Source organism: Trachurus japonicus, chromosome 2 (assembly GCF_045865225.1).
Source record: "Trachurus japonicus isolate A0001 chromosome 2, Traja_1.0".
NCBI classification, from domain to species: Eukaryota; Metazoa; Chordata; class Actinopteri; order Carangiformes; family Carangidae; genus Trachurus; species Trachurus japonicus.
In genome coordinates, this window is record NC_140908.1 from 9,131,124 (window position 1) to 9,154,999 (window position 23,876).

The following is a 23,876-nucleotide window of genomic DNA, read 5'->3' on the forward strand; positions in this document are numbered from 1 at the left end:
TGAATCTGTCCAGTGGTTGAAGTGGATCACTGCGTTGCCGTTGACCAATAAGTGGATGTTTCATTGTCACGTGCAAACACATTTCAAATTTTGAACCATTCAAACTGAGCTTCACCTGTGGAGAACAGCAAGTAACGTTACCAGCGCCTTTTATCCAGCAACATGTGGAGCGGTGCAGGTCTACATGTGATTCTCCTGCTGGGCCTTCTTGCAAAAGGTGAGTTAAGATGCGTTTAATCCTGTTCTATTTTGAAGGATAAATTTAAATGTTGCATGTGCTTACCCTAATGCCTTTACTCGTAGTGCTAGTGGCAAATGCAATATATGTATCACTGAAATGACATATGTAAATCTGAATGATTTAATGTCTCTTATTATATTAGCTATATTGTGTTATTGTATTATATCGTATTACAGATATGCAAGTTCTTTTATCGTCTTGCATGTGTAGATTAACATAACAAATATGAGCACATGTTAAGCCCTATAACAACTTATCATAGCTGTTTTTAATTGATGGGTTTATTTGATACACATATGTCTTCATCTGCCCACATGGTTAGGTACTGCATGTGAAAATATATCAAGACAATCACTTGCAAATACACAGACACACAGAGTTCAAGCATGTTGTCTTTTCATTTCTTCGTTGTAGGTCAAACAGCTTTGATACAGACGCAGCAGACTGTGGTGGCTGCAGTGGGAGAAGACGCTTGTTTCACCTGTCAGCTCCTACAACCTAAAGAAGTTCATCAGGTCACGTGGCAGAAAGTTTTACCTGAGGGAGAGAGGAACGTCGCCACGTACAGTAAATACTTTGGTTCTAGGGTGACTCCTGACTTTAAAGGTAAAGTGAAGATAATAGATGCTGGTCTGCAGAACTGCTCCATAGTCATCAGGGATGTTACGGAGCAGGATGGAGGCTGCTATCTCTGCTTGTTTAACTCCTTCCCTGACGGAGCTCTCACTGGTAAAACCTGCCTCCAACTCTATGGTAAGAAGCTGAGCAACAGGATCAGACAGAAGCTCATGTCTGTAGCAGCTCAAGTCATGTGATGTTTGTTCAATGTCTTTTCTCTGCAGAGCTGCATGAACCCATTCTACATGTCAGAGAATCAAAGTCCTCTGAAGAGTCAGTTGTGTCCTGCTCGGCCACAGGACGACCTGCTCCAACAGTCACACTGAATGTCTCACAGCCACACCTCCACCTCTCACACTACAACACTGTCACTGTCAGCAACAACAACGGTACAGTCACTGTCAGCACTACAGCTGTGCTGTCAGGTTTCCCTGACAACGGTGCACAGGTGGGATGTGCAGCACGAGTCCTCTCTGGTCACAAAGAGGTGTTGATGAAGATTCCTGAGGTCAAACAGACGTCTGCTGATGGTGAGAGACAAGTTCAGAGACACAGATTGATAATCACATAATTATCCTTATTGATCAATGATTCACATTTAATCTGCAGCTGCTTTATGAATGTTCAGAGTTACATGTTTGTATTTTTCTCAGATGTCAGTTTGACTGTCGCGTTGAGCTGCGTTTGTGTTGTTGCTGTCATCATCACCGCCTTCATTGTCATCGTCGTCATCAGGCGGCTCAAAAGTAAAAACAGGTAATCTCTTCAACTGCAGACTCAGTATCTGTCTTGTTGTTATGGTGATGATTTATTGAAACTATAGAGCATCTATAAACACTGGCTTTTCTTACGTCCTTCAGTCCGTCACGATCGGACTCTGAGAATTTCAAGACGCCACAAAAAGAAAAGATAGATGTTCACGGGTAAGACATTTTCTTTATTCTTCACTTGTTCATGTTTATTATATTACGGTTTCTTCAGCACTTGATTAAATCAGACTGATCATGAAGGTTCAGAGTGTTGAACCATCTTGAATCTGTACCTCTGTACAACAGTCAGCAGGTTCATCCACATGAATCATGCAGTGATTTAGCAGTTTAACAATGTAACATAATTATTACAAGTTTCGTTTTGTTTTTAATCCTAAGGATCAAAACACCTTTAATCAAGAATGACGATGAGACGAGACTCCGGACGTCAGTGTCGTCAAAGGAAAGAAGTCCAAGCAGTGGCCACTCAAGTCCATCGCTTATGCCACCAAAAAGACTCTTCTAGCTAACAGTTGGATTCAGCCAAGTCAAACAGCATCAAAGAAGTGAAGCCTCTGTTCATAGTGGTGTCCTCAACTAAGGATTTTCATAACAGAATTTGATTCGTCAGATTTTGCCTTTGGTCGACTATTCATTGAATCATGTTGTTTTATTTCCTCATTGATTCATGATCACATTTGCATCTTTTTCCACTCCGGAAGAATGAGCTAAAACACCCAAATAAACAAATGTAAAATTCTTCAGTTGATAATCACAATAACAGGAGATTCTCCATCCATTCTTGTCCTGATCTCACTCATTAGGCTCGTGTGCACAACATTACTGTCCCTCTTTTGGAGAGAGTCTAGTGATGATGAGTATGAGTTTGTACTGTGAATTAACAAGTGTGTAGAATGAAAATGTGAAGTCCCATCGTTGTGTGACCATGATATGAGCATCAGTGCTTGTAGCCAGATCAGAGGTCGAGTGTCACAGTACCATGGACAGCGCTTCACTTGCACAGGTGCTTCGCTATCGATAGACAGAGAACGTGTCACTTAGTTTAATCTTGTAAATACAATTTTAAAGACAAATTGAATTTCTCTCAATTGAAGGGAAACAATATCAAGTGAGGAGAGAGAGGGAGAGGGTCACTCCTATTCAATAGTAATCTCATGACTCCAGACAAAAAACAAAGATTGTATGGGGTCTATTTTCATGTCTTTATGTTTGTCTGTTCCAAACTATTTTTAAATGTCTTGTTAACTTTTTTTCTGCCTTCGGTTTTTCCTTTGTCCTAATGTCTTTTATAAAACACCTTAAATGACCACATATATATATACTGTATATGTCACCGTTTTCTCAGTTGATTTCCTGCTGTCTCTGTTGTAACATTATGTAAATAAATATTACCACTATGGGCTGTCATGTCAGTGGTGATTTCCATTGAGTCTGAACCATGCAGATCACCATCACCATATACATTGATTTATTTTCAGCTGAAATTGCACAATTTGGCCGCTGGAGGTCGCTGCATATTCAGATTTAACTCAACAGTTTACACAGAGTTGATCAAAAACAAGAAGTCACTGTCAACTGTCATCTATCAACATGAGGTTTTATAGTAACTTTCTCCTTGGTAAACCTGCAAACAGACATTTACAGCCCCTCAATCCAGATGTGTTCAACTGTCTGTGTGGAGAAGATTTGAACCTCATCACTGAAAATGTTTTAAGAAAGACATGCTGTTCATTTATTTTATACATCTACCTATGTTATGAGTGTATTGGTAGCCTGCAATTAAACGTTGGTACAATAAAATATAATTACTCTATATAGGCTACTATAAGTCTTTAGTAGGCTACAGTCAACGAAAGTGAAAGTGATGAGATTCAAATCCCCAGTGTCCAATAGTGTGAGCGGATGACTGCATTAAGCGCCGTTGATTGGATGTTTCTTCCTCATTTACGAGATATTTCAACAACTCATACTGAGCTTCACTCGTGTAGAACAATAACTACTGTACCAGCGCCTCTTCTCCAGGAACATGTGTAGCGGTGCAGGTGTGATTCTCCTGCTGGTCCTTCTTGCAAAAGGTGAGATATGCGTTCAATTTAATGTTTTAGTTAAATGTTTCACGTGCTTAACCTGATGCCTTGACCCATAGTGATAGTGCCAAATGCAATATACTGTATGTATAGATACTGAAATATCAAATGTAAATCTGAATGTCATTTCATATATTATATTATATTATATATAAACAGTGTTGATATAGCCTACATGTTGTTTTAGTAATCTTGCATGTGTAAATTTGATATAATAACAAATATGATCATATGTTAAACCATATAACAATTTTTCATAGTTGTTTTTAATTCACGGGTTTTTGTGCTCTGCACATACGTCTTCATCTATGTTTTTTATTTTATTTTATTTATTTGTTTATTTCGGGCATGTCAATTAAATCATCATCATCACACTTCATCTTAGTTCAAATAATACAATACACATGGCCGAAAGGGAAAGCGGGAAAATCTATCACATGATGAGGTACTGCATGTGAAAGACAATCAATTGCAAACACACAGAGTTTTAAATGCAAGTCTGTCTTTTTATTTCCCCATTGCAGGTCTAACAGCAGTAATACAGACACAGCAGACTGTGGTGGCTGCAGTGGGAGAAGACGCTCGTCTCAGCTGTCAGCTCCTAAAGAACCTTCCAACCTAAAGAAGTTCATCAGGTCACATGGCAGAAAATCTTTCCTGAGGGACAGAAGAACGTCGCCACCTACAGTGAACATTTAGGTTCTAGAGTGACTCCTGACTTTAAAGATAAAGTGAAGATAATAGATGCTGGACTGCAGAACTGCTCCATAGTCGTCATGGACGTCACGGAGCAGGATGGAGGCTGCTATCTCTGCTTGTTTAACTCCTTCCCTGACGGAGCTCTCACTGGTAAAACCTGCCTCCAACTCTATGGTAAGAAGCTGAGCAACAGGATCAGACAGAAGCTCATGTCTGTAGCAGCTCAAGTCATGTGATGTTTGTTCAATGTCTTTTCTCTGCAGAGCTGCATGAACCCATTCTACATGTCAGAGAATCAAACTCCTCTGAAGAGTCAGTTGTGTCCTGCTCGGCCACAGGACAACCTGATCACAGAGGCTCCAGTAAGTTCATGTTCAGATGGTCTCAGGTCAGTTGTTGCTTCAGAGTTGTTGAAGGAATAAATATCAACAATTCTTCCTCTTTTTCTCAAAGGTGCCACCTGGATTGTGTTGGTAGTGTTCGGTTGTGTTGCTGCTGCTGTTTTCTTCACTGTCCTGCTTAAACACAATCATAAGAACAGGTACAGGTCTTTAAACCAGTGTAACACCTGTGTCTGAGTCACAGTTACAGATTTACTGATGCTGAGAAGCTCCACAGTGTTTGCTCAGCTCTGACTTTGTTTAATCCTTCAGTCCATCAAGACCCTGCTGAGGAGAACAAGATGCCACAAAAAACAACAACAGGTTCTGATGAGTAAGACATTTTCATTCTACCAGTATCCATTAACATCCAACAGCACTATACAGATGACTTTGCCATGTTATAGGCTAGGTGCACAATATGAACTCCGTTCTGACGCCAAGAGTGTGTCACAGTTTTCTCTACTTCATTTCCTGTGGAGTCTGAGTATTTTGTACACAACATAGCTATGACTCAATATACAACCTACAAAACAAAAACAGTTATGTCTGTGACAATATTCATCTTTACATAAGGAACTCAGTTGTTTATTCATCCCAAACCTTTATGTGTAATGTTCTTTAACTTCCTATTAATTATAGGCTACAACTGTTACACTTAGTAGTTGACGATAATAAAAGTGACTTGTGAGGTCAAAGTACTCTTCTCACTGAATGGTGGGCGGGAATCGCTCCACTATGCGCAGTGGATGATGGGAGTTGTAGGCATCATGCATGCAACGAATCAATTGTATAATTGACAAGTTAGTGATTACCCTATTTTCCTCAAGTTGTGGCGTGTTTGTTGTAGACCAGTCTTTGTGCATAGTTGTCTTACAGGTTGACTCTGTTGTTTTTACACTGAAACTCATTCGCAGATAGGGAGGTGGTGCGCACGCAGCTCTGATAATGATTAATATAATTCTGTCTGAAGTCCACCATCATACAACATGTCGGGCAGCAATGCAGGTCTACGAATTTTCCTTGTGCTGGTTCTTCTTCGAAAAGGTGAGACAGAAGAGTTAATTCTTATGGAAGTGTATTGCTGCCACACTAAAACAAAGGGGGGGGGGGGGGGTCAGTAGGCTATTATGTGGCTATTTATGTGAAATGTTTATTGTTATAACAGCTTTGGAACTTTCACTTTCAAATTGCCTAATTTTGCCTTAAAATAATCCGGCCCCAACCATTGCTGTGTAGCAGCTATAATTCACATGAAATTTTGCCCCATAGTCCGAATGTGTTGAGCAGCTCTTGAAACCCAGCACTAGAAGGAGAAGTGCTAGCCAAATCATCAGCATACATAAGATGATTAACAATAGTATTTCCAATGCATGTTGTTGTATGTATATGAAATGAATTGAACTTAATTTCCTGTTGTTCCTGATGTTTTTTTTAATTAATATTTGCAACTTTTGCACATGCAATAATGATCTGATAGAGGATATACTGTGAACTGGATTTTCATTCCCTCATTGCAGGTCTAACAGTGATACAGACACAGCAGACTGTGGTGGCTGCAGTAGGAGAAGACGCTCGTCTCAGCTGTAAGCTCCTACAACATATTCATCAGGTCACATGGCAAAAAATTTTACCTGAGGGGAAGAAGAACGTCGCCAGCTACAACGAACACTTTGGCTCCGAAGTGACTCCTGACTTTATAGATAAAGTTGAGATAATAGCTGGACTGCAGAGCTGCTCCATAGTCATCATGGACACCACGGAGCAGGATGGAGGCTGCTATCTCTGCTTGTTTAACTCCTTCCCTGACGGAGCTCTCACTGGTAAAACCTGCCTCCAACTCTATGGTAAGAAGCTGAGCAACAGGATCAGACAGAAGCTCATGTCTGTAGCAGCTCAAGTCATGTGATGTTTGTTCAATGTCTTTTCTCTGCAGAGCTGCATGAACCCATTCTACATGTCAGAGAATCAAACTCCTCTGAAGAGTCAGTTGTGTCCTGCTCGGCCACAGGACGACCTGCTCCAACAGTCACACTGAATGTCTCACAGCCACACCTCCACCTCTCACACTACAACACTGTCACTGTCAACAACAACGGTACAGTCACTGTCAACACTACAGCTGTGCTGTCAGGTTTCCCTGACAACGGTGCACAGGTGGGATGTGCAGCACGAGTCCTCTCTGTTCACAAAGAGGTGATGATGATGATTCCTGAGGTCAAACAGACGTCTGCTGATGGTGAGAGACAAGTTCAGAGACACAGAGACACAGACTGATGATCACTTTATGACTCTGATGTTTGTTTCTCCTCCAGGTTTTGATGAGGAATCAGCATCTGATCACAGAGGCTTCAGTAAGTTCATGTTCAGATGGTCTCATACTTTTGTGTGTGTGTGTGCGCGTGTCCGTGTGAGTGTTTGCTGTCTATTTGTGATCTTACTTGAACTGCTCAGCATGCTTTTTAATTGCCCCTTGGGGATGAATAAAGTTTTTTTAATTGAATTGAATTGAATCAGGTCAGTTGTTGCTTCAGAGTTGTTAAATGAATGAATATCAACAATTCTTCCTCTTTTTCTCAAAGGTGCCACCTGGATTGTGTTGGTGGTGTTCGGTTGTGTTGCTATTGCTGTTTTCTTCACTGTCCTGCTTAAACACATTCATAAGAACAGGTAGGTCTTTAAACCATTGTGGCACCTGATGCTGAGAAGCTTCACAGTGTTTGCTCAGCTTTGACTTTCTTTAATCCTTCAGTCCATCACAAGGCCCTGCTGAGGAGAACAAGACGCCACAAAAAACAACAGATTCTGATGAGTAAGACATTTTCATTCATTAACATTCAACAACACTACAGAAGACTTTGTCATGTTATTGTCACTCTTTGCTTGTACAGTTGCAAAATTATTTTCCCAGCATCAACACCTGATTTTATGTTTCCACATTTTATTTCTTCCAATTAGCGTAATCTATTTAATATTCACTGAGCGACTAAATAATGTGACAAATGAAATGTGTGTTTTTATTCTCAGGCCCCAAACACCTTTAGGCCCACTGGAGAAAAATCAGTTCAGACTGTCTACAACCCCTGAGCAACATCAAGAAACCAACAACCCAGAGTTACCATCTGCAACAGCAAGAAGACTCGTTTTTGACTGAGGATGAGAAGATTGACTGGTCGTCTGTCTCAGGGTGAGCTCCACCTTCACCCTGTATTCAGATTGTACCACAGTCAGCAAGTTTATCCACATAAATGTCATGCAGAGTGATTTAGCGGTTTCATAGAAATCTGTGTAACATAATGTAACATCACAAATCTTGTTTTGTTTTTTTATCTGAAGGAACAAAACATCTTTAATCAAACATAAGGACGACCAGATGAAACAATGGATCCCCCAAAGACCATCACTTCTGACAACAGAAATATTTTTCCAACTAATAACCAAACTGCATCTGAGAAGTGAAACCACTCCAGATAAAAACAAATATTGTATATAGGCTCTATGATCATGTTTTTATATTTGTATTTCCTGTAAAATGTATGAACTGTATTTTAACTTTCTCCGTGTATATATTTATGTGTCTTTTTGTACTTTTCCTTTGTCTTTATGTCTTTTATAAAACACTTCAAAATGACCTCGCTGTTCTCACAGTCCAGTCTCTTTACTTCATTTCCTGTGGCGTCTGAGTATTTTGTGCACAATATATGACTCTTATAAAACCTACAAAACAAAAACAATTATGACTATATTCACTATACTCAAGACATCACAAAAACAATGAAATATTCTGATGAGTAAGACATTTTTATTCGATTTTTATTGAGTCTAAAGTAAACAATGCAGATCATCAGCATAATTTGGCCGCTGGAGGTCGCTGCATATTTAGATTTTCTGAGGAGGTGTTATGGCGTCAGTGAAGGAACTCGACAGTTTACACAGAGTTGATCAACAACATGAAGTCACTGTCACCTCTCCTCGGTGAACCTGCAAACAGACATTTACAGCCCCTCCATCCAGATGTGTTCAACTGTCTTTGCACATCTGTGTGTAGAGAAGATTTGAACCACATCACTGAAAATGTGTTACAAAGACATCAGCTGTTCATTTATTTCATACATGTGTTATGTTATTTAAGTCATGAGTGTATTGGTAGCCTGCACTACTTAATTAAAATAACAAAATAACGATAGAGACAAAACGATATATTTATCGAAAATGGAGCCATTAACAAGTGTGGGTAGCGGAGATTCATCCACATTAACGTGAGACTTTTTTATAACCGAATACTCCTCGTTGTCCCTTTAAACGTTAAAGTGAAAGCAAAAACGAAAGTGACACGATTAAAATATTTCCCATTGTCCAATCGTGTAAGCGGATCACTTGCATTGAACGCCGTTGATTGGATGTTTCAGGCTCACATGTGCTATTTCAAATGGTTACGCGCGCATTGCGACTCACACTGAGCTTCACCTGTGGGGAACAGCAACGACCAGCGCCTCTTCTCCAGAAACATGTCGAGCGGTACAGGTCTTCATGTGATTCTTCTGCTGGGCCTTCTTGCAAAATGTGAGATATGCATTAAATGTTATGTTTTATTTTGATGGTTAAACTTAAATGTTTCACGTGCTTAACCTGATGCCTTGACTCAGTGCAAGGGGCAAATGCAATGTATAGCCTACTGAAATATCATATGTAAATCTGAATGTCATTACTATATTATATAGAAACAATGTTAATATGTTGTTTTATTAATCTTGCATGTGTAAATTTGATATAATAACAAATATAATCATATGTTAAACCCTGTAGCACTACAGCTGTTTTTACTTCATGGGTTTTTGTGTTCTGCACATACATCATCTATCACATGGTGAGGTACTGCATGTGAAAGACAATCAATTGCAAACACACAGTGTTGCATCTGTTGTATTTTTATTTCTTCATTGCAGGTCAAACAGTTGTGATACAGACGCAGCAGACTGTGGTGGCTGCAGTGGGAGAAGACGCTCGTCTCAGCTGTCAGCTGCTACAACCTAAAGAAGTTCATCAGGTCACATGGCAGAAAATCTTTCCTGAGGGGAAGAAGAACATCGCCACATACAGTAAACACAGCTCCATAGTGACTCCTGACTTTAAAGGTAAAGTGAAGATAATAGATGCTGGACTTCAGAGCTCCTCCATAGTGGTCATGGACGTCAGGGAGCAGGATGGAGGCTGCTATCTCTGCTTGTTTAACTCCTTCCCTGACGGAGCTCTCACTGGTAAAACCTGCCTCCAACTCTATGGTAAGAAGCTGAGCAACAGGATCAGACAGAAGCTCATGTCTGTAGCAGCTCAAGTCATGTGATGTTTGTTCAATGTCTTTTCTCTGCAGAGCTGCATGAACCCATTCTACATGTCAGAGAATCAAACTCCTCTGAAGAGTCAGTTGTGTCCTGCTCGGCCACAGGACGACCTGCTCCAACAGTCACACTGAATGTCTCACAGCCACACCTCCACCTCTCACACTACAACACTGTCACTGTCAACAACAACAACGGTACAGTCACTGTCAGCACTACAGCTGTGCTGTCAGGTTTCCCTGGCAACGATACACAGGTGGGATGTGCAGCACGAGTCCTCTCTGTTCACAAAGAGGTGATGATGAAGATTCCTGAGGTCAAACAGACGTCTGCTGATGGTGAGAGACAAGTTCACAGACACAGAGACACAGACTGATGATCACTTTATGACTCTGATGTTTGTTTCTCCTCCAGGTTTTGATGAGGAATCAGCATCTGATCACAGAGGCTTCAGTAAGTTCATGTTCAGATGGTCTCAGGTCAGTTGTTGCTTCATAATTGTGTAATGAACAAATAGGCTATCAACAATTCTTTCTCTTTTTCTCAAAGGTGCCACTTGGATTGTGTTGGTGGTGTTTGGTTGTGTTGCTGCTGCTGTTTTCCTCACTGTGCTTAATCATAAGAACAGGTAGGTCTTTAAACCAGTGTAACACCTGTGTCTGAGTCATAGTTAACAGATTTACTGATGCTGAGAAGCTTCACAGTGTTTGCTTGGCTCTGACTTTGTTTAAAAAGTCAGAGCCAACAAAGTCAGAGCCACAAAAAACAACAACAGATTCTGATGAGTAAGACATTTTCATTCTACCAGTATTCATAAACATCCAACAGCACTATACAGATGACTTTGCCATGTTATAGGCTAGGTGCACAATATGGCGTCCATTCTGATGCCATGGGCCAGTACGTCTGGTAAGAACTTCCGGGTTAGCCGCATGGACGGCGTTTGATAGTTTGATCAGCATACCGGCGAGTTTGTTTACAATGAGTAGCCATGCTCAGAGTTAAAGAAAGGCGACGTGCCTTCCAGGGGGTGAGAATATCAGCGCTGCATTGTTGTGTGCCTCTGTGCAGTATATTTCATTCATTCCCTGTTGACTCTGTGGTACTGTCGTGTTGGCCTGTGTTTGTGTCGTTGCTGTCATCATCACCACCTTCATCATCATCATTATTGTAATGAGGCTGCTCAAAAGTAAAAACAGGTCATCTTCAACTGCAGTATCTGTCTTGTTGTTATGGTGATGATTTACTGACACTACAGAGCATCTATAAACACTGGCTTTTCTTACATCCTTCAGTCCGTCACGATCGGACTCTGAGAATTTCAAGACACCACAAAGAGAAACGATAGACGCTCACGAGTAAGACATTTTCTATATTCTTCCCTTGTTCATGTTTATTATATTACGGTTTCTTCAGCACTTGATTAAATCAGACTGATTATGAAGGTTCAGAGTCTTGAACCATCTTGAATCTGTACCTCTGTACAACAGTCAGCAGGTTCATCCACATGAATCATGCAGTGATTTAGCAGTTTCATAGAAATATGTGTCACATAATGTAACATAATTACAAGTCTTGTTTTGTTTGTAATCTGAAGGATCGTAACACCTCTAATCAAGAATGAGGATGAGCAGGCAAGACTACGGATGTCAGTGTCGTCAAAGAAGAACAGACCAAACAGTTGCCACCTGAGGCCATCAACTCCAAAAGCAAAAAGACTTTCCTACGAAGAGTCATAATTCGGGCGAGTCAAACTGCATCAAAGAAGTGAAGCCTCGGTCAATTCATCAGATTTTGTCTTTAGTCGACTACCGTATTCATCGAATCATGTTGTTTTTTTCCTCATTGATTCATGATCTCATTTGTGTCTTTTTCCATTCTGGAGGAATGAGCTAAAACACCCAGATTAATAAATGTAATTCTTCAGTTGATAAGATCACAATAACAGGAGATTCTCCATCCATCCTTGTCCTGTTCTCACTCATTAGGCTCGTGTGCACAACATCACTGTCCCACTTTTGGGGACAGTCTAGTGAGGATGCGTATGAGTTTATACTGTGAATTAACAAGTATGTATGGCATATGAAAACGTGAAGTCTTGTTGTGTGACCATATGCGCATCAGTGCTTGTAGCCAGATCAGAGGTCAAATGTCACAGTACCATGGACAGCGCTTCACTTGTACAGGTGCTTCGCGATCGATAGACAGAGAATGTGTCACTTAGTTTAATCTTGTAAATAAAACTTTAAGGCCGAGTTTAATTTCTCCCAATTGAAGGGAAACAAAATCAAGTGGGGAGAGAGAGGGAGAGGGTCACTCCTAGTAATCTCATGACTCCAGACAAAAACAAAGATTGTATATAGGGTCTATTTTCATGTCTTTATGTTTGTATTTTTCCATACTTTTTGTGAATGTCTTGTTAACTTTCTTTCTGCCTTCTGTTTTTCCTTTGTCCTAATGTCTTTTATAAAAATGACCACATAGGCACAGTTTTCTCAGTTGATTTCTTGCTGTCTCTGTTGTAACATTATGTAAATAAATATTATCACTATGGGCTGTCATGTCAGTGGTGATTTCCATTGAGTCTGAACCATGCAGATCATCATCATTGTACATTTATTTTTCTTTCAGCTGAAGTTGTGCAATTTGGCCACTGGAGGTCGCTGTATATTCAGATTTACTGAGGAGCTGTTATGGCGTCAGTGAAGGAACTCAACAGTTTACACAGAGTTGATCAATAACATGAAGTCACTGTCATCTGTCAACATGAGGTTTTAGTCATATTCTCCTCGGTGTCGGTGAACCTGCAAACAGACATTTACAGCTCCTCCATCCAGATGTGTTCAACTGTCTTTGCACATCTGTGTGTAGAGAAGATTTGAACCACTTCATGTAAAATGTTTTAGGAAGGCATCAGCTGTTCATTTAGACAAAGAGGTGTTGATGATGATTCTCCTGCTCGGCCACAGGACGACCTGCTCCAACAGTCACACTGAATGTCTCACAGCCACACCTCCACCTCTCACACTACAACACTGTCATTGTCAACAACAACAACGGTACAGTCACTGTCACCACTACAGCTGTGCTGTCAGGTTTCCCTGACAACGGGGCACAGGTTGGATGTGCAGCACGAGTCCTCTCCGTTCACAAAGAGGTGATGATGATGATTCCTGAGGTCAAACAGACGTCTGCTGATGGTGAGAGACATGTTCAGAGACACAGACTGATGATCACTTTATGACTCTGATGTTTGTTTCTCCTCCAGGTTTTGATCAGGAATCAGCATCTGATCACAGAGGCTTCAGTAAGTTCATGTTCAGATGGTCTCAGGTCAGTTGTTGCTTCACAGTTGGTGAATGAATGGATATCAACAATTCTTCCTCTTTTTCTCAAAGGTGTCACTTGGATTGTGTTGCTGTTGCTGTTTTCTTCACTGTCCTGCTTAAACACATTCATAAGAACAGGTTGGTCTTTAAACCAGTGTAACACGTGTGTCTGAGTCACAGTTACAGATTTACTGATGCTGAGAAGCTTCACAGTGTTTGCTCGGCTCTGACTTTGTTTAATCCTTCAGTCCATCAAGGCCCTGCTGAGGAGAACAAGACGCCACAAAAAACAACAGATTCTGATGAGTAAGATGTTTTCATTCTACCAGTATTCATTAACATCCAACAGCACTATACAGATGACTTTGCCATGTTATAGGCTAGCCTAGGTGCACAATATGGCGTCCGTTCTGACGCCAAGAGTGTCACAGTTTTCTCTACTTCATTTCCTGTGGAGTCTGAGTATTTTGTAGGGGAGAGTGGGGTAATGTGAGACACCGGGTAATGTGAGACACCCCCTGTATCTAGAAAACGGAACACATTTTTGGTCATGTGACCATTATGTTTTCAAGCCCCTTCCATTTCCCCATGGTCATGAAGGAGAGGACCTCATGATGCTGTGGAAAGCATGTTTCTTTCACAAAAATATAATTTTTGCATGTAAAAGTAAACTTTCTTGGTGTCAACTTAATCAACTGTTGTGCTAAAGCAAATTGATTCAGGTAGAAAAACTTATATGATACATGATGATGAACTACCAAAATATAAAACCATGTGATGATGCTGGCTGAAAATTAGCCTGAATTTCTAAGAGAGGTCGTTTTTTCTAAAATGGGGGTGTTGGGGTAAAGTGAGACAAATGCTGCGGGGTAAAGTGAGACCATGGATGTATTATAATAAATCCATGAGTGAGACACTGTGAGCACACCACACACAAAGATTTACACTAGAATCTCGTCCCCCAAGCCAGAAATCTTGCGTGATCAAACATGATCTGTAGCCACACTGCAATGCTATGTGCTCTCAGTCAGCTCGCTTATTTATTGGTTATTAACTAAATTTTTGTCACATTCCACTTTGTCGGCTCCCCCCACACACAAGAGGACTTTTGATCAAAATGGTCACATTGTCGGGTCCTACAATCTGACCCCCAGACTATCTAACTGGTTCTATCTGTCATTTGAATGTTAATTAAAACATTTTGTGTTGTATTTGATTTTGGTCTTGAGTCACTTTGTGTTGAGAAAACAAAAGTGCTTAATTGACCAATCCCCATGATTCTGCTACTAGTCCGACATTAGTTCTGGGATGTGTGGTTGTCAAGCTAGCTGTCAGGACTCTAACTGTTACAACATGTGTTGTTATGGTAGTTTCAGAGTGGAAAAAGTAAGTGGATCAGTTTACCCCATTGATTTTTCTAGTTTGTCTCAGTTTACCCCTGAGCTGGGGTAAAGTGAGACACAAGACCACTTTTTTTAAAACAATCATATTTTCACTGCCCTTCGTCCTAAATACATTCTGATAATTTCCATTGCTAGGCAACATCCTGAATTAATGGGAAATGTGTAAATTTTACTGATAAATAATTTTAGCTTGCTTAGAGGGGAGCAAATGTAAAAAGTGTCTCACTTTACCCCACTCTCCCCTACACAACATGACTCAATATACAACCTACAAAACAAAAACAGATATGTCTGTGACTATATTCATCTTTACATAAGGAACTCAGTTGTTTATTAATCCCAAACCTTTATGTGTGATGTTCTTTAACTTCCTATTAATTATAGGCTACAACTGTTACACTTAGTAGTTGACGATAATAAAAGTGACTTGTGAGGTCGAAGTACTTTTCTCACTGAATGGTGGGAGGGAATCGCTCCACTATGCGCAGTGGATGATGGGAGTTGTAGGCATCATGCATGCAACGAATCAATTGAATAATTGATAAGTTAGTGAATACCCTATTTTCCTCAAGTTGTGGCGTGTTTGTTGTAGACCAGTCTTTGTGCATAGTTGTCTTACAGGTTGACTGTTGTTTTTACACTGAAACTCATTTGCAGATAGGGAAGTGGTGCGCACGCAGCTCTGATAATGATTAATATAATTCTGTCTGAAGTCCACCATCATACAACATGTCGGGCAGCAATGCAGGTCTACGAATTTTCCTTGTGCTGGTTCTTTTTCGAAAAGGTGAGACAAGAGTTCATTCTTATGGAAGTGTATTGCCACACTAAAACAAAGGGGGGGGGGGGGGGTCAGTAGGCTATTATTTGGCTATTTATGTGAAATGTTTATTGTTATAACAGCTTTGGAACTTTCACTTTCAAATTGCCTAAAATTGTCCGGCCCCAACCATTGCTGTGTAGCAGCTATAATTCACATGAAATTTTGCCCCATAGTCCGAACATGTGTTGAGCAGCTCCTGAAACCCAGCACTAGAAGGAGAAATGATCGCCAAATCATCAGCATACATAAGATGATTAACAATAGTATTTCAGATGCATGTTGTTGTATGTATATAAAATGAATTGAACTTAATTCCCTCATTGCAGGTCTAACAGCTGTGATACAGACACAGCAGACTGTGGTGGCTGCAGTGGGAGGAGACGCTCTTCTCAGCTGTCAGCTCCTACAACCTAAAGAAGTTCATCAGGTCACATGGCAGAAAGTTTTACCTGAGGGAGAGAGGAACGTCGCCACGTACAGTAAATACTTCGGTTCCAGAGTGACTCCTGACTTTAAAGGTAAAGTTGAGGTAAAGGATGCTGGACTTCAGAGCTCCTCCATAGTCATCATGGACGTCAGGGAGCAGGATGGAGGCTGCTATCTCTGCTTGTTTAACTCCTTCCCTGACGGAGCTCTCACTGGTAAAACCTGCCTCCAACTCTATGGTAAGAAGCTGAGCAACAGGATCAGACAGAAGCTCATGTCTGTAGCAGCTCAAGTCATGTGATGTTTGTTCAATGTCTTTTCTCTGCAGAGCTGCATGAACCCATTCTACATGTCAGAGAATCAAACTCCTCTGAAGAGTCAGTTGTGTCCTGCTCGGCCACAGGACGACCTGCTCCAACAGTCACACTGAATGTCTCACAGCCACACCTCCACCTCTCACACCACAACACTGTCACTGTCAACAACAACAGTACAGTCACTGTCACCACTACAGCTGTGCTGTCAGGTTTCCCTGACAACGGTGCACAGGTTGGATGTGCAGCACGAGTCCTCTCTGGTCACAAAGAGGTGATGATGATGATTCCTGAGGTCAAACAGACGTCTGCTGATGGTGAGAGACAAGTTCAGAGACACAGATTGATCATCACATAATAATTATCCTTATTGATCAATGATTCACATTGAATCTGCAGCTGCTTTATGAATGTTCAGAGTTACATGTTTGTATTTTTCTCAGATTTTAGTTTGACTGTCGTGTTGAGCTGTGTTTGTGTCGTTGCTGTCATCATCACCACCTTCCATCCACATGAGTCATGCAGTGATTTAGCAGTTTAACAATGTAACATAATTATTACAAGTCTCGTTTTGTTTTTAATCCGAAGGATCAAAACACCTCTAATCAAGAATGAGGATGAGACGAGACAACAGACGTCATCAAAGAAGAACAGTCCAAGCAGTGTCCACCCGAGTCCATCTCATCTGACACCAAAAAGTGTCTTCTAGCTAACAGTCGTTATTCAGCCAAGTCAAACAGCATCAAAGAAGTGAAGCCTCTGTTCATAGTGGTGTCCTCAACTAAGGATTTTCATAACAGAATCTGATTCATCAGATTTTGACTTTAGTCGACTATTCATCAAATCATGTTGTTTTTTTCCTCATTGATTCATGATCTCATTTGCGTCTTTTTCCACTCTGGAGGAATGAGCTAAAACACCCAAATAAACAAATGTAATTCTTCAGTTGATAAGATCACAATAACAGTTGATTTTCCATCCATTCATCCTTGTCCTGATCTCACTCATTAGGCTCGTGTGCACAACATCACTGTCCCTCTTTTGGGGATGGCGTAGTGATGATGAGTATGAGTTTGTACTGTGAATTAACAAGTATGTATGGCGTATGAAAATGTGAAGTCCCATCGTTGTGTGACCATGATATGCGCATCAGTGCTTGTAGCCAGATCAGAGGTCAAATGTCACAGTACCATGGACAGCGCTTCACTTGTACAGGTGCTTCGCGATCGATAGACAGAGAACGGGTCACTTAGTTTAATCTTGTAAATAAAACTTTAAGGCCGAGTTTAATTTCTCTCAATTGAAGGGAAACAAAATCAAGGGAGGAGAGAGAGGGAGGGGGTCACTTCTATTCAATAGTAATCTCATGACTCCAGACAAAAACAAAGATTGTATAGGGTCTATTTTCATGTCTTTATGTTTGTATGTTCCAAACAATTTTTAAATGTCTTGTTAACTTTCTTTCTGCCTTCTGTTTTTCCTTTGTCCTATTAGTCTTTTATAAAACACCTTAAATGACCACATATATATGTCCCAGTTTTCTCAGTTGATTTCCTGCTGTCTCTGTTGTAACATTATGTAAATAAATATTATCACTATGGGCTGTCATGTCAGTGGTGATTTCCATTGAGTCTGAACCATGCAGATCATCATCATTGTACATTTATTTTTCTTTCAGCTGAAGTTGTGGAATTTGGCCGCTGGAGGTCGCTGTATATTCAGATTTACTGAGGAGCTGTTATGGCGTCAGTGAAGGAACTCAACAGTTTACACAGAGTTGATCAGCAACATGAAGTCACTGTCACCTGTCAACATGAGGTTTTAGTCATATTCTCCTCGGTGTCGGTGAACCTGCAAACAGACATTTACAGCTCCTCCATCCAGATGTGTTCAACTGTCTTTGCACATCTGTGTGTAGAGAAGATTTGAACCTCATCATGTAAAATGTTTTAGGAAGGCATCAGCTGTTCATTTAGACAAAGAGGTGTTGATGATGATTCTCCTGCTCCAACAGTCACACTGAATGTCTCACAGCCACACCTCCACCTCTCACACTACAACACTGTCACTGTCAACAACAGCAACGGTACAGTCACTGTCAACACTACAGCTGTGCTGTCAGGTTTCCCTGACAACAGTTCTCAGGTTGGATGTGCAGCACGAGTCCTCTCTGGTCACAAAGAGGTGTTGATGAAGATTCCTGAGGTCAAACAGACGTCTGCTGATGGTGAGAGACAAGTTCAGAGACACAGAGACACAGACTGATGATCACTTTATGACTCTGATGTTTGTTTCTCCTCCAGGTTTTGATGAGGAATCAGCATCTGATCACAGAGGCTTCAGTAAGTTCATGTTCAGATGGTCTCAGGTCAGTTGTTGCTGAATGAATGACTATCAACAATTCTTCCTCTTTTTCTCAAAGGTGTCACTTGGATTGTGTTGCTGCTGCTGTTTTCTTCACTGTCCTGCTTAAACACAATCATAAGAACAGGTAGGTCTTTAAACCAGTGTAACACCTGTGTCTGAGTCACAGTTACAGATTTACTGATGCTGAGAAGCTCCACAAAAAACAACAACAGGTTCTGATGAGTAAGATGTTTTCATTCTACCAGTATTCATAAACATCCAACAGCACTATACAGATGACTTTGCCATGTTATAGGCTAGGTGCACAATATGAACTCCGTTCTGACGCCAAGAGTGTGTCACAGTTTTCTCTACTTCATTTCCTGTGGAGTCTGAGTATTTTGTACACAACATATGAATCTTAATACAACCTACAAAACAAAAACAGTTATGTCTGTGACAATATTCATCTTTAAATAAGGAACTCTGTTGTTTATTCATCCCAAACCTTTATGTGTGATGTTCTTTAACTTCCTATTAATTATAGGCTACAACTGTTACACTTAGTAGTTGACGATAATAAAAGTGACTTGTGAGGTCGAAGTACTTTTCTCACTGAATGGTGGGAGGGTATCGCTCCACTATGCGCAGTGGATGATGGGAGTTGTAGGCATCATGCATGCAACGAATCAATTGTATAATATAAAAGTTAGTGATTACCCTATTTTCCTTAAGTTGTGGCGTGTTTGTTGTAGACCAGTCTTTGTGCATAGTTGTCTTACAGGTTGACTGTTGTTTTTACACTGAAACTCATTTGCAGATAGGGAAGTGGTGCGCACGCAGCTCTGATAATGATTAATATAATTCTGTCTGAAGTCCACCATCATACAACATGTCGGGCAGCAGTGCAGGTCTACGAATTTTCCTTGTGCTGGTTCTTCTTCGAAAAGGTGAGACAGAAGAGTTAATTCTTATGGAAGTGTATTGCTGCCACACTAAAACAAAGGGAGGGGGGGGGGGGGTCAGTAGGCTATTATGTGGCTATTTATGTGAAATGTTTATTGTTATAACAGCTTTGGAACTTTCACTTTCAAATTGCCTAATTTTGCCTTAAAATAATTCGGCCCCAACCATTGCTGTGTAGCAGCTATAATTCACATGAAATTTTACCCCATAGTCCGAATGTGTTGAGCAGCTCCTGAAACCCAGCACTAGAAGGAGAAATGATAGCCAAATCATCAGCATACATAAGATGATTAGCAATAGTATTTCTGATGCATGTTGTTCTATGTATATAAAATGAATTGAACTTAATTTCCTCATTGCAGGTCTAACAGTGATACAGACACAGCAGACTGTGGTGGCTGCAGTAGGAGGAGACGCTCTTCTCAGCTGTCAGCTCCTACAACCTAAACATGTCCGTCAGGTCATATGGCAAAAAATCTCTCCTGAGGGGAAGAGGAACGTCGCCACCTACAGCGAACACTTTGGCTCCATAGTGACTCCTGACTTTAAAGGTAAAGTGAAGATAATAGATGCTGGACTGCAGAACTGCTCCATAGTCATCATGGACACCACAGAGCAGGATGGAGGCTGCTATCTCTGCTTGTTTAACTCCTTCCCTGACGGAGCTCTCACTGGTAAAACCTGCCTCCAACTCTATGGTAAGAAGCTGAGCAACAGGATCAGACAGAAGCTCATGTCTGTAGCAGCTCAAGTCATGTGATGTTTGTTCAATGTCTTTTCTCTGCAGAGCTGCATGAACCCATTCTACATGTCAGAGAATCAAACTCCTCTGAAGAGTCAGTTGTGTCCTGCTCGGCCACAGGACGACCTGCTCCAACAGTCACACTGAATGTCTCACAGCCACACCTCCACCTCTCACACCACAACACTGTCACTGTCAACAACTACAACGGTACAGTCACTGTCAGCACTACAGCTGTGCTGTCAGGTTTCCTTGGCAACGATACACAGGTGGGATGTACAGCACGAGTCCTCTCTGTTCACAAAGAGGTGTTGATGAAGATTCCTGAGGTCAAACAGACGTCTGCTGATGGTGAGAGACAAGTTCAGAGACACAGACTGATAATCACATAATTATCCTTATTGATCAATGATTCATATTTAATCTGCAGCTGCTTTATGAATGTTCAGAGTTACATGTCACATGTTTGTATTTTTCTCAGATTTCAGTTTGACTGTCGTGTTGAGCTGCGTTTCTGTCGTTGCTGTCATCATCACCACCTTCATCATCATCATCGTCGTCATCAGGCAACTCAAACGTAAAAACAGGTAATCTCTTCAACTGCAGTATCTGTCTTGTCTTGTTGTTATGGTGATGTTTTAACACTGGCTTTTCTTACATCCTTCAGTCAGTCACCATTGGACTCTGAGAAGGTCAAGTCACCACAAAAAGAAAAGATAGACGTTCACGAGTAAGACATTTTCTTTATTCTTCACTTGTTGATGTTTATTATATTACGGTTTCTTCAGCACTTGATTCAATCAGACTGATCATGAAGGTTCAGAGTCTTGAACCATCTTGAATCTGTACCTCTGTACAACAGTCAGCAGGTTCATCCACATGAATCATGCAGTGATTAAGCAGTTTTAGAGAAATATGTGTCACATAATGTAACATTATAAATCTTGTTTTGTTTTTAATCAGAAAAGTCATAACACCTCTAATCAAGAATGAGGACGAGCAGGCGAGTCTACGGACGTCAGTGTCGTCAAAGAAGAACAGTCCAAGTAGTGTCTACCTGAGTCCATCACATCTGACACCAAAAAGACTCTTCTAGCTAACAGTCATTATTCAGCCAAGTCAAACTGCATCAAAGAAGTGAAGCCTCTGTTCATAATTTTCATAATAGAATCTGATTCGTCAGATTTTGCCTTTGGTCGACTGTTCATCTAATCATGTGCATCCATCCTTTTCCTCATCTCACTCGTTAGGCTTGTGTGCACGGCATCACTGTCCCTCTTTTGGGGATTTAATTTCCCTCAGTTGAAGGGAAACAACATCAGGAGAGATAGAGAAAGAACCAGCCAGGTGCTCCAGTGCTCGAGCACCCACTGTTGTGTTCCGAATCGAATCATTGAATAGTTGACAATCTGGGGTCGACCTTATTCAATAGTAACCTCATGACTCCAGACAAAAACAGTGATTGTATATAGGGTCTATTTTCATGTCTTTATGTTTGTATTTTCCATAAAATGTTTAAATGTCTTGTTAACTTCATTTCTGCCTTGTGTTTTTCCTTTGTCCTAATGTCTTTTATAAAACATTTTATGTATATGTCACAGTTTTCTTAACTAATTTCCTGCTGTCTCTGTTGTAACATTATGTAAATAAATATTACCACTATGGGCTGTCATGTCAGTGGTGATTTCCATTGATTCTGAACCATGCGGATCATCATCATTGTACATTTATTTTTCTTTCAGCTGAAGTTGTGGAATTTGGCCACTGGAGGTCGCTGTATATTCAGATTTACTGAGAGGTGTTATGGCATCAGTGAAGGAACTCAACAGTTTACACAGAGTTGATCAATAACATGAAGTCACTGTCACCTGTCATCTATCAACACAAGGTTTTAGTCATTTTCTCCTCGGTGGACCTGCAAACAGACATTTACAATCCCTCCATCCAGATGTGCTCAAACTGTCTTTGCACATCTGTGTGTAGAGAAGATTTGAACCACTTCATGTAAAATGTTTTAGGAAGGCATCAGCTGTTCATTTATTTCATATATCTATGTGTTATGTTATTTAAGTCGTGAGTACATTGGTAACCTACACTAGTCAAACGTTGGTACAGTCAACAAAAGTGAAAGTGATATGATTTAAATCCTTCCAGTGAACGAACCACTGCATTGAGCAAGACTGAATGTTTCAGTCTCATGTGCTACTTACCATATTAATATGGAGCTTCAAGGACATGCACATGATTCTAGAGGGGCAGGGGCTCAAAAAAAAAATTTCAGGCCAAAATAACACAACTACTTAGCTGTGTATCCTGTTTAGCTGTGAGTGATATGCAATTGCTGTTTCTTTTGTGTCAACAAATTATTGTCAACATGAGTTTATTCACATTTATCATAATACTGTGGTTTGGAAGACATGCAAAAAAAAAAAAAATCATGGGAGTTCAAGTGCAAACTAGAAGTACAGGCTTCACATCTAAAATGTGACAAAACAAAACTTCTTTGACTCCTTCTGTGAATGTTTCAGCAGTAGTCAACAGTAGAAGGTAGATAAGACGTGACAGTGGAGCCACTTTAACGTGCTGAGTCATATTCCAGAAAAGCCATTTGTGCATATTTAGCTAATCTAAAATGAAAGCTGTCTGTGTAGGCTGTTTATCTTGCTATGAATCTTAAACTTTGGATGTAGTGAATCCAGAGTGAAATCAACGCAGCAACAGGATTTGTTTCCAGATATTGAATTTATTGTGACTTTGCTGTTGTAAACATTGCTGTTCCTACTCAGGGCACTCATACTGAGCTTCACTTGTGGAGAACAACAACGACCAGCGCCTCTTCTCCAGCAACATGTCGAGCAGTGCAGGTCTACGTGTGATTCTTCTGCTGGGCCTTCTTACAAAAGGTGAGATAAGATGTGTTTAATCCTGATTTATTTTGAAGGTTAAATTTAGATGTTGTCATAGTGTTAGTGGCAAATGCCATAGATGGATAGATACTGAAATGACATGTGTAAAAAATGTTTATGAGAAAATCTGAATGATTTAATGTCACGTTATATTATATTATAGAAACTCTAAGGTCTTAGCTACCTTGGGTGTCCCATTTCATATAATACAACTACAAAACTTAATGTTTCTTACACTTGGTTTTTAAATTGATGTGTGAATAAAAATGAAACAATGTTAATATGCATGTTGTTTTAATAATCTTGCACTTGTAAATTAAATACCAAATATGATCACATGTTAAACCCTAACAATTTATCATAGTTGTTTTTAATTCATCATGGGTTTATGTGTTATACACATATGAGGTACTGCATGTGAAAATATATCAAGACAGTCATTTATACACACACATGCAGAAGTGTCACATCTAACTTGTGGTTTAAT

General features: G+C 40.4%; 4 protein-coding genes and 1 pseudogene across 5 annotated transcripts in view; all 5 read left to right on the top strand.

The window, feature by feature from the left end:
- The first annotated feature begins 104 nt into the window (after window positions 1-104).
- Window positions 105-11,908, top strand: LOC146990791 (nectin 1a-like). Its single transcript, XM_085799306.1, has 6 exons — window positions 105-217; window positions 656-994; window positions 1,084-1,389; window positions 1,513-1,615; window positions 1,720-1,782; window positions 11,732-11,908. Exons 1-6 carry the CDS (start codon window positions 163-165, stop codon window positions 11,871-11,873), a joined length of 1,008 nt encoding a protein of 335 aa, XP_085655432.1. The 5' UTR covers window positions 105-162; the 3' UTR covers window positions 11,874-11,908.
- LOC146990792 (OX-2 membrane glycoprotein-like) lies at window positions 5,770-7,949 on the top strand. The gene is made up of 5 exons (XM_085803728.1): window positions 5,770-5,842; window positions 6,316-6,642; window positions 6,732-7,034; window positions 7,111-7,168; window positions 7,823-7,949. Exons 1-5 carry the CDS (start codon window positions 5,785-5,787, stop codon window positions 7,947-7,949), a joined length of 873 nt encoding a protein of 290 aa, XP_085659854.1. The 5' UTR covers window positions 5,770-5,784.
- Window positions 9,259-17,998, top strand: LOC146990793 (uncharacterized; annotated as a pseudogene). The gene is made up of 4 exons (XR_015037710.1): window positions 9,259-9,358; window positions 16,016-16,354; window positions 16,444-16,746; window positions 16,873-17,998. The product of XR_015037710.1 is annotated as an uncharacterized LOC146990793 (transcript).
- Window positions 17,999-19,667: 1,669 nt separating this feature from the next.
- On the top strand, window positions 19,668-21,579 carry LOC146990794 (OX-2 membrane glycoprotein-like). The gene is made up of 6 exons (XM_085793778.1): window positions 19,668-19,734; window positions 20,110-20,439; window positions 20,529-20,834; window positions 20,965-21,070; window positions 21,151-21,213; window positions 21,447-21,579. The coding sequence occupies exons 1-6, from the start codon at window positions 19,668-19,670 to the stop codon at window positions 21,577-21,579; spliced, it is 1,005 nt and encodes a 334-aa protein (XP_085649904.1).
- A 1,719-nt stretch (window positions 21,580-23,298) lies between these two features.
- The window catches only part of LOC146990795 (OX-2 membrane glycoprotein-like), a 28,353-nt gene continuing 27,775 nt past the window's right edge, over window positions 23,299-23,876 (top strand). Inside the window, exon 1 of the mRNA XM_085799348.1 lies at window positions 23,299-23,386. Coding sequence (XP_085655474.1) covers window positions 23,332-23,386 — 55 coding nt within the window. The 5' untranslated portion in view covers window positions 23,299-23,331. The remainder of the gene's footprint in view (window positions 23,387-23,876) is intronic.